The sequence below is a fragment of the Ursus maritimus genome, unplaced genomic scaffold (genome assembly GCF_017311325.1).
Source record: "Ursus maritimus isolate PB19 unplaced genomic scaffold, ASM1731132v1 scaffold_6, whole genome shotgun sequence".
Taxonomy (NCBI): Eukaryota; Metazoa; Chordata; class Mammalia; order Carnivora; family Ursidae; genus Ursus; species Ursus maritimus.
Window position 1 is genome coordinate 56,748,886 of NW_024426774.1, and position 13,599 is coordinate 56,762,484.

At 33.8% G+C, this 13,599-nt stretch overlaps 1 protein-coding gene across 5 annotated transcripts in view; it reads right to left on the reverse strand.

Moving 5' to 3' along the window:
* The window catches only part of EHBP1 (EH domain binding protein 1), a 327,617-nt gene that overhangs the window by 38,142 nt on the left and 275,876 nt on the right, over positions 1-13,599 (reverse strand). For 3 of the 5 annotated variants that reach the window (XM_040623431.1, XM_040623432.1, XM_040623430.1), the window contains exons 16-20: positions 12,891-12,998; positions 9,490-9,614; positions 6,985-7,123; positions 6,706-6,812; positions 3,935-4,058 (exon numbers count right to left, since the gene is read on the reverse strand). In XM_040623431.1, the coding sequence (XP_040479365.1) occupies positions 3,935-4,058; positions 6,706-6,812; positions 6,985-7,123; positions 9,490-9,614; positions 12,891-12,998 (603 nt within the window). The remainder of the gene's footprint in view (positions 1-3,934; positions 4,059-6,705; positions 6,813-6,984; positions 7,124-9,489; positions 9,615-12,890; positions 12,999-13,599) is intronic. The other 2 variants (XM_040623434.1, XM_040623433.1) reach the window with 1 other exon arrangement.

The window sequence follows — 13,599 nt, forward strand, 5'->3', positions numbered from 1 at the left end:
AAAAAAATAAAAAGAGCTGACGGAAAAACGTTCTCCATTATTTGCATAAGGATTTTACAGATCCCACAGGATGGCAGAAAACACACGCGCACACACACACACACACACACACACACACACGTTATTTAGTATTAGACTAGTTTAGGATTACTCAATTTCAGAAAGAACCCCACAGCTGCTCTGTCTCTGCCAATGACACCCTTCCCCCAAATGGATGTTGGGATCTCAAGCCCTTCCCCTGCCACTGCCATTCTCATCCCTGGCATAGCATCATCTTGCTGCAGGATCCACTGAAGCTATTATATTCCTTTGCTATTTTCCTACTAGAGTCTTCTCTTGACATGCCAAGAAAAATGCCCAGTGTCTAGGCCACTATCTAGGCTCCACCTTCCTCCCCATCAAGACGCAAGAGTTTCAGTGCTAAAGGGATTGATACTTAAAACCTAGAGATGCTCAAGCTCTGGAAACTGAGGACTGAGGCCTAGGACAACTATTAGCTTTATTCTAGTGACACTTTAAATTAATAGGTTTTTGTGGGTTTGTCTGGCCTGTGGGTGCTAATAACAGTGCTTCTTCTGGGGGCACTTGGCTCACTCTGTTGGTACAGCATGTAACTCTCCATCTCAGGGTCATGAGTTCAAGCCCCACTTGGGCATAGAGTCTACTTAAAAACAAGCAAACAAAAAACAGTGCTTCTTCTGGGAAACGCATTCTCAATTCTGCAAAATCAACTTCTAAATAAACTTTGCAACCCATTTGAAATTGAGTACATTTCCTCAAAAAGTTAGAGAATTAACATTGACTCAGCAATTCCAATCTGAAGTATATACCCCAAAGAACTGAAAATAAGGATTCAAAGAAAGGCTTGTACATAATGTTCATAGTAGCCAGAAGGTAGAAACAACCCAAATGTCCACCAATGGATGAACGAATAAACAAAATGTGGTTATATACATACAATGGGATATTATTCAACCATAAAAAGGAATGAAGTAGTGGCATATGTTACAATATGGGTGAACCTTGCGAACATTATGTAAAGTGAAAGAAGCCAGACAAAAAAGGACAACTACTATTTGATTTCATGTACATGAAATATCTAGAATAAAGCAAATTCCTAGAGACAGAAAGGAGATTAGGGATTTCCAGGGGACTATAAGAGGAGAAAATGGGAAATTATTGCTTAATGAGTATAGACTTCCTGTTTAGGGTGATGAAAACCTCTGGAAATGGTGGTGATTGTGTAACACTGTGAATATAGTGAATGCTACTGAATTGTATGCTTTAAAATGGTTAATTTTGTGATATGTGAGTTGCAAATCAATAAAGAAATTTGTATATAGTCAGTATCTAGAAGTATATAAAAATTGAAACAGCAGATAAAGCATGTTTTTTTGTTCTGTAAAGAACATATGGTGGGAAAAGAGGACTGACTTAAGAGCTAGAAAACACAAAAACTTGAGTTCAAGCCCTAACTCAGCCATTACTACTTAGACCTTCTTAAATGAGTCATTTCCCTACCTGAGCCTCAGTTTCACCATAGAAGGAATATGGATGCCATCTGCTCTGCTTAATGCTAAGACTGAGATTCAGAAACTGCATAGAAAACTCGAATACATGAGGGAAAAAAGTACTAACTACTATAATAAATGGAAAGTTGGAAGCATTGGAATCCCCAAAAGGAAAAGGATGAATATATGCTTTCTCTTTCTAATACCTTATCTCTTACTTCAGATGCTAACTAGGCTTTAGGCAAATCTTGAGAAATAATTATTTGGTCTGGAGGAGGCTCAATACAATCCAGGGTAATTGCTGGAGCTTACCAAGTTGAGGAACCAAGTCAATTTTAGTCTGAATCTGCAGTAACCAACCCAGTATAGATCAGATTCTGTCTTATGCAGTAAGGAAAATCAAGCCCCAAAGGTATTCTAGAATCAATCTGTAGTCCATGACTGTCTTTCAGAATATAAATGATCTATCTATAGGAGGAATGGGGCCACTATCAAAGCTGCACCGGTAATATGTGGGATGGGAAGGAGAACTTGAGTTTGTTTTGGTTAGAACCTTCAAAAAATCAGGCTCCAAGTATGAAAAAAGGGAAGGAAACCGAATTTCCAGCTTTTTTCCTAGTGGCACAAGGCTCCTTGTATAGTAACATCTAATTTATCCAACACAAATAGGAAAGGGTATTGAAAGAGTATGTTTAAAAGAAATTAGCCTCCTCAAAATATTTAAAGGTAATAATTTAAAAATGTATATGGAAGGTACACTACCTGGTACTTACATTTTTCTATATAGCCAACATAATTAACACTTTCAAAATCCCTTAGAAAACAAAGGGAAAATACAAATATGAAACAATATACTGGTTTACAGGATACTTGTTGAATCTACACATGTGTAAGACTGAGTGTACACGTAAGTTGTTAGGACAATGATAAACATGTTCTAGGTAATCTAGTATCGTGGGAAGAATCCTGTATTAGACGGTTCTGGGGACCTGAATCCTAGTCCAAGGACAGCCACTTAATGATCTGTGTGACCTTGAGCTTTCCCTGCAACTCTGTCTCCTCTGTACAACGAGAAGGTTAGGCAATAGTTCTCAAAAAATAAGTTGGTGGATTTTTTTGGTTTTAAATTTTAAGCAGAACCTTTTTTTCTAAATGAACTCTTCCAAGAAGCTGCTATTTCAAGTAAATAAACTCAGAGCTGCTCTGTTTGAAGTAAGGTAGGAAATCCAGACGCCTCTCTGCTTTCTGCGCTCTTATTGTCCTGGCAGCCCCGAGGTGCCTCTGAAGAAGCTTCAGGGCTCCACAGAACACAGTTTGAAACCCACTGGGACAGATAAAGCCAAAGGTTTCTTCCTATTCTAATATGTTCTGATTTCACTAATGTAGGCATTTTCAAATGTCCCATATAAATGCTTATTTTGGGAGGAGTTCTTTAATTGTAAATATATTTTTAGCAAATACAGAAGAAAAAGTTCAGGAAAGAATTCTAATCTACTATTACTAATTTACTAATCTACTTTACTATTTTACTAATCTAACCTTAACATGGCCAATAAAATTAAAGCAATTAATTAGATTAAAGGAAGGAATTTTCCACTCTTATATTTTCACTTTTTTTTCTTAATATAATTTACTTTTAATTTGGTATGAATAATTTGGATACATTTCTCATTTTTACCCCTTTAGTAGGAGCAGCATTTTAAACAAATACATATATTCCTTTAAATTATACACGTGCACAGACACTGCTTTTTTCCAATAGCTCACTGTGCACTTAGAGCTACACGATCACTATTGGCAATCAGCATTAAATGCCAATCTACCTTCTGGTTAGGAGCTAACTTGCTGTTCTAACCCATTTTTATAAACCTTCCTATACACCTTAATCCTTTCAAATGCAACTGTGACACAAACTATTACAGATTTTTAAAAACCTGTTCTCTTGGAGAAAAAAAAAAAAAAAAAACAACTGTGGAGCATCAGTAACCAGATAGTATTCTCAAATTTCAGTGATCTAGTCCATGGAGCCGTCCCCTATGCATAGTGCTCTGTTTCATGCAGTACATGGCTTTAGCTGGCCAAATCTTTTTTTTTCCCCAATGAATCAGTAGAACAGTGAAGATCTTACTTTTTTTTTTAAGCAGTGGCATATCAATGAGGCACAGATGTGTATTCCAACTCTGCATGGATGAGCACACTGTTCAATAGTGCTGGCTCACACGGTATCAGGGCGAGTTATCACTTCCCATGAAGGCACTCTTATCACCAGGGCCCAGAGAGGTGGCTGCAAATCGCAGCCTTTTTATTTTCAAGGCAGTTCTGCTGAACATTCAGGCTTCAAAGATTCACACTTCCAAAACTCTATAAGAGTTTGTGAACGCTCAATTTGCCAAAACTGTTTACAGTGTAATTGGGCACCGTACCTGTGTCCATGAGATAGCGAAGGCGCTTCTCCACCAGCGCGGCACGGGTGTCAATTTGCTTTTGCTCATTCTCTAGTGCTGCCAATTCTCCTACAACATACTGACTGGTGTCTTTGAACCCTTTCTGTTAACGAGAACAAACAGGAAGGAAAAAAAAATCACTTGTAAGTTGCATTTTTCCTTTCTACAAACACTTAGTAAAGCACTTACCTAGAGAACCAAACGCACTGTTAGTATCACCCATAGTATGAAAAAGCAACTCCCTGTGATTCAAAAAATTTTCATATATGTTATGTATAGCAAAACTTTTGTAAATAGAGAAAATCTCAGCTGTTTCATATTATAATTCAACAACCAGATTTGCCATATTTAAAAAGTTAGCACTGAGAAAAAAAAAAAATTCCCCTTAAAGTCAGGGTTCTTTAAGCATGGACAAGGATAGAAGATAATTTTCCCCTTGGTGACTGTCAAAACAAATACCAATGACACCTTTCATTCAAATGTGCAATATAAAAAAAATGGAGCTTTACTAAGGAAATGATTCTTAAAGTATCTATGCTGAAAAAAAAAACAGATTTGTTCTTACAAAAATACAAAATTAAAGAGACACATCTCTTGATTTTATAGTAAATATACTATTTAAAATACTTTTTAAAAATGATAAAAGAGAAGTTTCTATTATCTCCAGTTTTCCCTCCAGCTGGCTCTTGTACTTGAACATGTCATTCTCTTGATGTATCACTAATTATTGTAGCTGCGAATTCTAACTTGACAGGTGGTTTCAAACCTTGCTACATAGGATCTAATGCAACTAATACACTGATTTGATTAATCTTCCATCTAACCAAATTTGGATTTAAATTTGAAATTTTACATTTTACAATCATCAATGTTTAAAAAATTATCTTTAGAAGTTTTATTTGAAGTAGCAGTTCTATTAAAGTGTACCGGTAGAGTCTTAATTTTTACTTTCATATTACACATTTAAATCATTAGGGGGCAGGGTTATTATTTATGGAATAGTTACAAATGGATTAATTATAGCTCCCTTTGGAATACCTGTTTACCTTGTGACATTTCTAGAGTTAAGTTTCCTAAGTAGCTGAGGAATACTGAAGAAATGCTTGTGATTACTCTCACCACCACCACTACTAACATCAGTACTTATAACATTATGTATTCAGAGAAACAAATGTGAACAATCTCTTCTATTGAATCCCTTCTCTACCTAGAAACATATTAATCTCTAAGAAGCCATGAGGAATTATCTTTTGGTACTCCTTAAACAAGAAACAAAATCAAGAATTATGAGCATATTTTGGAATTCTCATCATCAATAAACACATCTAACCATACGTGCAACTTATATATCTTTGGAACTAGTAAATTCACATGTGAATTCAATTTATACCAGCTTACTGTTAAATATGGTAGTTGATAAACTTAAAGCTGAAATTTATTTTACAAGATCATAAAACTGAGAGTTGCTCAGGATAGCATATCAAATAAGTTACCGTATTTTTAAAAGATTCATAAAAATGGATATTCTCCCATCTCAATATGAAATATAACAAAAAATTATAACAGAGTATATGCTAATGGTAACTTTAAAATCTGGAATAACCTGGTGAATGCTTTTTGTACCTATCTGCCATGCAGCAGAACATTTTCAAAAAGGACTTTTCTCATTCCCATCCTAAGGGACAAAACAAACATAGTAGTCTGCAAAGACAACGTGAGTAAGAAAGATATAAGAAAGCAAAAATGATAAGCAACACATAAACTTCATTGTTTTTACTGACTGGCTCAGGCAAAAACAGTAAAAAAGTTTATAACCAGATTTCTTTAGTATGTGTGTATAGTATACCCAAGTATTCTGCAACTTACAAATTATACCAAATATTCCATCATGATAGATCAGTGAGCTGTTCTGTGTACTAAAACCTGTCTCAGTACAACTTAAAAATGAGAAGTTTTTAGGACCCAAATTTGTTATTTGTAATTCTGAGTGCACTTACAAGGATTTAAAAATCCCAAAAGACTATTTTACCAGTAAAAACAATGAAAATATTTACACAAACTATAGATAATAAAAAAGTAGCACTGCTACAGAGAGCTATGCTTCCAGACAAAAATTCAAGTTAAAACTTGTTCTTCCTGCTTCTGTCCCGCAGCTGTCCATCAAAAGCAGCTTTCTCCCTGCGGTCTATCAAATATTTCCCTCACAAATCAATTTTACACATGATCAGCCCATACCCCTACTGAGCTGAACCTCCCCGTTAATTAAGTGAAGAAATTACCATATATATTATATTAATGCAAACATCATTCAGCTAGTAATTCACGGCTGATCTGGATAATGGAAAGGTTGAACACCCATTAACCCAAGCCAACAAAATGGGTTGGCTGAGAAATTCTAGCAGGTCTCATGTGACTTTTCCCTCTAACTGCAGCTCTGCGGTATCTGCTATTGTAATAATTAAAATCCTCCTGGTAGATCAATACTGGAATCTCTTTATGGGAAGTGCCCTGATGGAAATGTCTCAAGGAAGCTGGGGCTGTGGAACTCTGAAAAATTCATTTTTTTTATCTGACAATTATCACCACACTGCAGACTAATTCAACAGTGCACCCCTCTCACTCTGCTTTGAATGCACTGGAGATTGACATCTTAAAAAACCTAACATCTCATTTTAACAAATAAAGGCACTATTTCCACATACAGTTTGGAATTATCAGCAATCATGAAACCACACAAAAAATTAATATACATTAAGCACTTCATCTTCTGATGGCTTCCTCTGAGTTTCAGTTATCGCTGCCTTCTCCTCATTTCCTTTCTTTGTATCTTCCTGTATTGATCTCTGCCTTTTCATCTCTTAAAAAAAGGGGGGGAAAGACATGTAAAATTATTATAAAGCTTGATATTTGTGTATTGAAATGTGGATTTACATTATCAGCTTATATATATATATTTATATATATATATATATAAAGCTAAATACTATTAAATCATAAGATGGGAAAAACATTTTTAAAAGTGTTCCCACCTGGTCTATTCTCAACATATTGACTGAAAGACTGAAGTTGAGTTTTTCTGACTGTAGAATCCTTGCTGAACACAACAGGATTTCTAAATCGTTCTGTTGCTTTTTGTAATCGCTCAGTCCGGAGATCTTCTGTGCCATTCTAAAAGTAAAACATAGTAAGACAGTCTTGATTGTATAAACACGAAATTACGTATTAGTAAAACAACTTCTACTGATTTAAGATAATGCCAAATCAGAAACTTTTTGAAAGAAAAAGGATTTTAAAGAGCTCTAAATAGCTTAACTACAAGTTCTCTTGCCTGTAACCAAAACTTTGGGAGACATGGTTTAGACAGAGGATCACTCTTGACAACTTTGATTCATTAGACACTGTAACCCCTGGGTCTTCTCCCAATGATATCTATCATTTAAAAGCCGTGTTGTTTCTGTTTATTCCCCCACTATTCTGCCCCATCCGTTTGTACGGTCCCAAAGACTTGTATGACAAGAAGAACTAGTTTCTAATTTTATGCCCATTGAGATAAACCACTAATGCAGGATGAAGGCTAAAAGGTAGGATTATAATACTACCCCACTGAACTGCATTTCATCAGCTATAACTTTCCAAAGCCAGATTTGTAAGTAAGCCCTTTACAGCTAAGGAAACTACAATTATCTTTTCCAGAGCTTCCTATGTTAATACTGGTAACAAATTCAAATGGTTCTATCAACAAGAAATATCCCAGAAGACTGAACTACTGCGGTGTGTGGAAGCTGCAGATACCGAGGTGCTGTGTACCAAACAAATATTTCATTTTATACCTAATCTTTTATTATTTTTATTAAGTGTTTTGAAAGTAAATAGGGAAAGGCTAAGATGCATGACTAATAGCTAAGCCTGCTGAATGCTGAAACTGGTTATCAAAAGCTACCAAGACTTTGCCCTTCCTCTGCATTGAGACAATCAGTAATGAGGGAGTCCTCCAATGGCCTATTCTCTAGCCTCAAGGAGGCCTGGGATACAGAATCCTCAAGGGAAGGTAACAGTTTATCCTTTTCCACAAACACAGAATGCCTCATTTATAAACGTGTAAACTGCATTTTATTAAAAAAAATAAAACCCCAAATCAATGCTGAAAGCTTCAAGAGAACAGATGGACTCTATATGTTCTTTATAAGCACCATTTAAAAAATCTTAACTAAAAAGATTCACATGAGGACAAGCTGTTTAAAGCACACCTTTTGTTGAAATAACTTTAAAAATTACCACATAAGAGCTTTTTTTAGAAAGCAAAACCAATTTCATCTATTTAGACAATTAAACGTTAAGAATAAAATACCTCTGTTTTATTTTTGAAGTTATATAATATCTTTATTATTGGGATCATACTTATAGTATACTAGCTATGTAGCTAAGCTAGAAACAATTTTGGCTTTCATTTATTTATTTGTTTGTTTAAGAAAAGTGTGTATTCTTACTGTTATCATTATAATAATTACCCAACAGTTTAAAACTCAAGTCTTTACCAAAATAAACAAACATGGCTAAATTTTTTGAGGCCTGGCAACATGCTAAAATATCAGTGCGATTAGCCAGCAAATCCCATCTTAAGAAACGTTTTTATGACTAGGGACTTCTGCCACTTTACAAATGTATTCCTCTAAACCCACTAATTCAGTTAGCCTTTTCAATCCATTGTATTATTCTTAGGCCAGCGTCATTCTGCATTAAATCCACTGCAGAAAGCTAAATTGAACGCAAAAAATCAGACCTGATCCAGGCTTCCTTTTGTTCAAAGATAGAGACCAAAAGTTCTCTGGTGCTGCCACACACTTTCATCACCAATTTATAGAAACCAACAGTATAAGGGAAAAGCAATGAAAGTCATTGTTTTGGGACTTCAAAGCATCTCTGTGACAGAGGAAGGAAATCCTTTCAGTCAGCAGGGCAGTCCCCATCGTCCGCAGGTGGGTGAAAAGTTATACAGGCTAGAAGTGCCCTAAAGCTACAGAAATATTAATGATGCCATGTGAGGAAAAGGGGGATGGAAGGCTTCATGGGCATAATATAAATAGTATAAATCAAAATAATCTCATGTGGCATTTTGGCTAAAATCTTACACAAGTTAAGATTCATATTGGCACAAAACATATGCAAGTGTCTCTATGTACAATCACATAGCATCTTCAGGTATTAACATTAATTCTAGTTCACCTAAACAGGTCAAAGGTTGAGTATGATGGGAAAAAATGCTGGAATTCTCTTAGCAATATTCTTCCTAGTAAAATATGAATACATATAGAAGTCAAGAATAGTTTCTACTAGCAAAGTAGTAGTTTCTCTGGAAAACAGTGTATGAATACTGATTACCATATTGCTACTTAATCGATTAGCTATTCAATAAAAAGTTTGTATCTTAATTTTAACATGAAGAATTTGTAAGATTCATTTTAGGATTATAAAATGCCAGTGGAAGCTAGAATACACAGATACGGAGTCAAATATTTTAAACAAGTAAAGTTTACCTTAATGTCTTGCTCAGAGCTCTCAGTTATAGCTTTCTGTGCAGCACTGGAGAGTGAATTTGCCACCTGTGGCTGAGCTTCTAGGAGCTTCTTCAGCTTTAAGTCCACCAACTTAGTGTTTTGTTCTGTTAAATACATAAATGCTGTGAATGACTGAGATGCATTAAGATGTGCAGGCTATCAATTTAGGGGACATCATAAAAATATTACTATATTTTAAAGAAAGACATTAATTAGGCTTGTGAAATAACATATCAGACCTGACAAATGCAGAACTCTTCAAATATATATAAACTATAATACATACTATATAACTATAGTATAAACGAGTAGTCTTTAGGTATGTTAACTATATTCCTTTTTTTTTTTGAGAACACTTTTTAAAAAATTTATTTTTTATTTTTTAGAGAGAGAAGGAGCACACATGTGTGCATGTTGGGGGGGAGGGGCAGAGAGAGAGGGAGAGAGACTCTCAAGCAGACTCCCACTGAGCATAGAGCCTGACACGGGGCTCACAACCTGAGGTCATGACCTGAGCCAAAATCAAAAGTCAGACGCTTAACTGACTGAGCCACCCAGACACCCCTATATTTTTTTTTATTGAGATACAATTGATACATAACTTTGTGTAAGTTTAATGTGTACGCTGATTTGATACATTTATATAATGCAATATAATTATCACTGTAACATTAATTATCATCTCTATCACATCATGAAATTATCATTTCTTTTTTGTGGTGGGAACAATTAAGATATAGTCTCTTAGCATATTCTTTGTGTGTGTGTGTGTGTGTGTGTGTGTGTGTGTGTGTGTATATATATATGTATATTTTCCCCCAAATCAGTCCACTTAAAAAATATAGTCAATATAACTTAAGACTATTCAGTTACACTATCTAGTTAATAGTGGCTATGCTTACCTGAAAACCTAAGCCTGTATTAGATGTATACATGTACATAAGTAACTGCATAGATTATAAACAAAATAATAAGCTATCTACAAAGTAGATATTTAAAAGAAGCAATACATTTTACTCTTAAGTTATATTATTTCAGTTTCAATTCTTCTAGTATATTAAATTTATACACATAATACCATATTAAAACAAATTCTTAACATGATCTCAGTCATGTATACATTGCTAGAATCCAATGTTTAAGCATGTACATATATACCCAGCATTGAAACAGGGCATATGTTTAAAAAATACCCTAGAATTAGAAGGCAGAAATACAGCAATCACATTTTGGAATGTATTAAATATGGATAGAAATTAAAATAAATAAAATATAGCTATAACTTTTAAAATAAATAATTTTCAAATTATTTTTAGCAAGTGTGTTCATCTTTAATAATAAAATAATTCAGAAACAAATGGAAACAAATAATTCCATTTAAACAAATTCACTCAAGCAACTCTTTAATAAAATGGTTGTAAAAGACATGCCAACCATTTGGTGAATGATATTTTTCATAAAGATTAATAAGTTTTCTAATTATAAGACTCTTAATAAATGCCATTATCATTACTTTCATGCAAATTGGTCAGTTTATATTGCCAGGCTTCTCTTTTAAACAATATCTGATGAACTATGGTCAAATCAAGATAAAGATTAAACAATTTATTATTAAAACATTATGACTTTTATATACATATTAAAAAAGAATTTTGGGGAAAATAAAGAAAGGCTAAAAATCATAATACATGCTACGTGCTTCCAGATTCCAGTTTGCACTCCTATTTCTTATTGCCATGAAATAAACTATAGTCTGGATTGCAAAGTCTGTCCTATGCACACGCCAAAACTTACTGGCATGCTTGAGACTTGTAAACAATATATTAGTTAACTCCAAAAATAGGAAGACTGAGATGTGATTTCTTGTTTAGCATACATGAAGTAGGGAAGTTTTTAAAAAAGGACAAGAGTCAAGTCTGTTAGCCCTAACAGTTTTTTTTTTTTTAATGTGAATGCAAATATTGGGAGTGTCTCTTCCATTTTTAAAACTCCCTTCACCTTACCTAAGAAGTAGCTAATTTTTTCTGTCTTCGTAATCTACTGCAAAATCAGAATATGTATCACTTATTGACAATGATTTTATACTTCCATAAATTGAATCTTAGGGCCTTCATTCTGTACCTATGGATGCCTTCATCAGGAAAGGGATGTTATTGGTTTCTGATAAAGCCTTCGTGGTGGTTGTGGTGAGGCGGTGGATAAGCAACAACAAAAAACTTACTCAAAAAAAAACAAAAGAAATCAAACTTAGGTATATTTTAAATAAAAAGAAGTAAAAGGTAGCCCCAATTTTGGGTTAAACATTTAAAAGTTTTCCTTAAATATCAGCATTCTCCTGGATTCATACAATTATAAATATGCTGACTTCTAGTTTAACACTAGACCATGAAGGAGCTCCTGAGAAAGGGCATGGGTTTTCTTGGGTGCTCCTTATAGTCAGGAAGATGCTGATTGTTTCCTGGAGAAATAACAGCATGATTTCAAACAGAGGAAGAAGAAACAAAGCAGATTAGCACTGAAGAGGCATGCCAGGGTTGGGAAGAAGAATACCTGTTCTCACTCCCTTTAGCTTTTTACAGAAAAAGATAATATTAGGGACTTTGTTTCCTCACCTTTAAGTCTAGAGAGATCGCCACTTTTTCTTGCTATAAGAATTTAATTCAAAAAGCATTTATGGAATCTCTCAGGTACACAAAGCTTTGGATTGCTATCTGATGCTGACTTATAAAGGCAATACATCTAGAACACTCATCTATTAAACCATGAGTAAGTACCTTTATATTTTAAAGATTAGCTTAATGATTATTGGTATAATACTGACATAAGATACAAGATTAATTTAATAGCCGTCTATATAAGCAGTTTTCAAAGTGTCTTATTGTAATTAGTTATTGAGTAGCATAAATTAATTTATTAGTATTATTTAAAGTAAGCACAAAATTTGCAAAATAATATTACAACTAAGACTATCAGCTCTAAATCAAGTCAGAAGATTTGATCCATGGTTGATGTTCAAGCATTTGAAGTATTCCACAGGTACTACATCTATACTTTGCAACAACACAGTAAAATATTTAGGCCGAGATGGGAAACCAATTTTTGAATGCTTATAAATTATCTCATATACTATAAAATACAAAAATAAACTTCAGTATGCAAAGTACAATTTATTATTCTAATTTTATTGCTAATTTTAACATTAAATCTAAAACAAAATAACATAAAATTGATGGAAGGTGGATTTAGCTAAATGATTTGTGAGGGCATCAGATGTAATAAAACTACAAAAAGAACCTATTATTATTATTGATGAGATAATAATAAAAATATAATGATAAAGCTTGCCATGCAGCAGGATGCAAAATATAATTTGAAATTACCGGGAGTATCAAGGTCACTTTCTAAGTTAGTAAGTTCATCTCCACCTCCTACAACAAAGCCTTCAGGAATCTCCTCGTTAGTATCTATCTCAATATTATCATTTTCATCTGTAGGAACATGTAGCAATAATGTTAGTATATTATTTCTATTTTATATCATTTATCCAAAACACTGAAGTAGAAAACCCAGTACTTTAATGACAGTTATTCAAATATGGTCTGACACAGATCAGCAAGAAATCAGTTTTTAAGTCACTTTTCACTACTGGATTAACATTTATATTTTCCATTCACATGTCAAAGATGAATTGAAACATCAAAGCAGATACAAAGGTTTTGACAATTTGCCACACATGGTCTCTAAGTCACCGAGCTCATCAAGTACCTATATCTTAAGTTGTAATGTGTAAGTAATCTCCAATAACAGCATACAAAAATAAAGTTGATTTGGTAATAAAGTCATTAAATAATATTTCTAAATTTCACATTTTTAGCATTTATTAGATATAAATGTATAAAGAAACAAATCATTCTTCATAAACTTGTAGCTATATTTAAATCATTTGCATGAAGACTTGAATGCTTTTCTACTATTGATGAATATTATCATAAAAGCATTACGAATAAATTAAGAGACAAGATCAGACTGGAATAGACTGTACCTTATGCAAAAGAAAGTTCAGAAACAATTAGAACAGTACATCTTGGA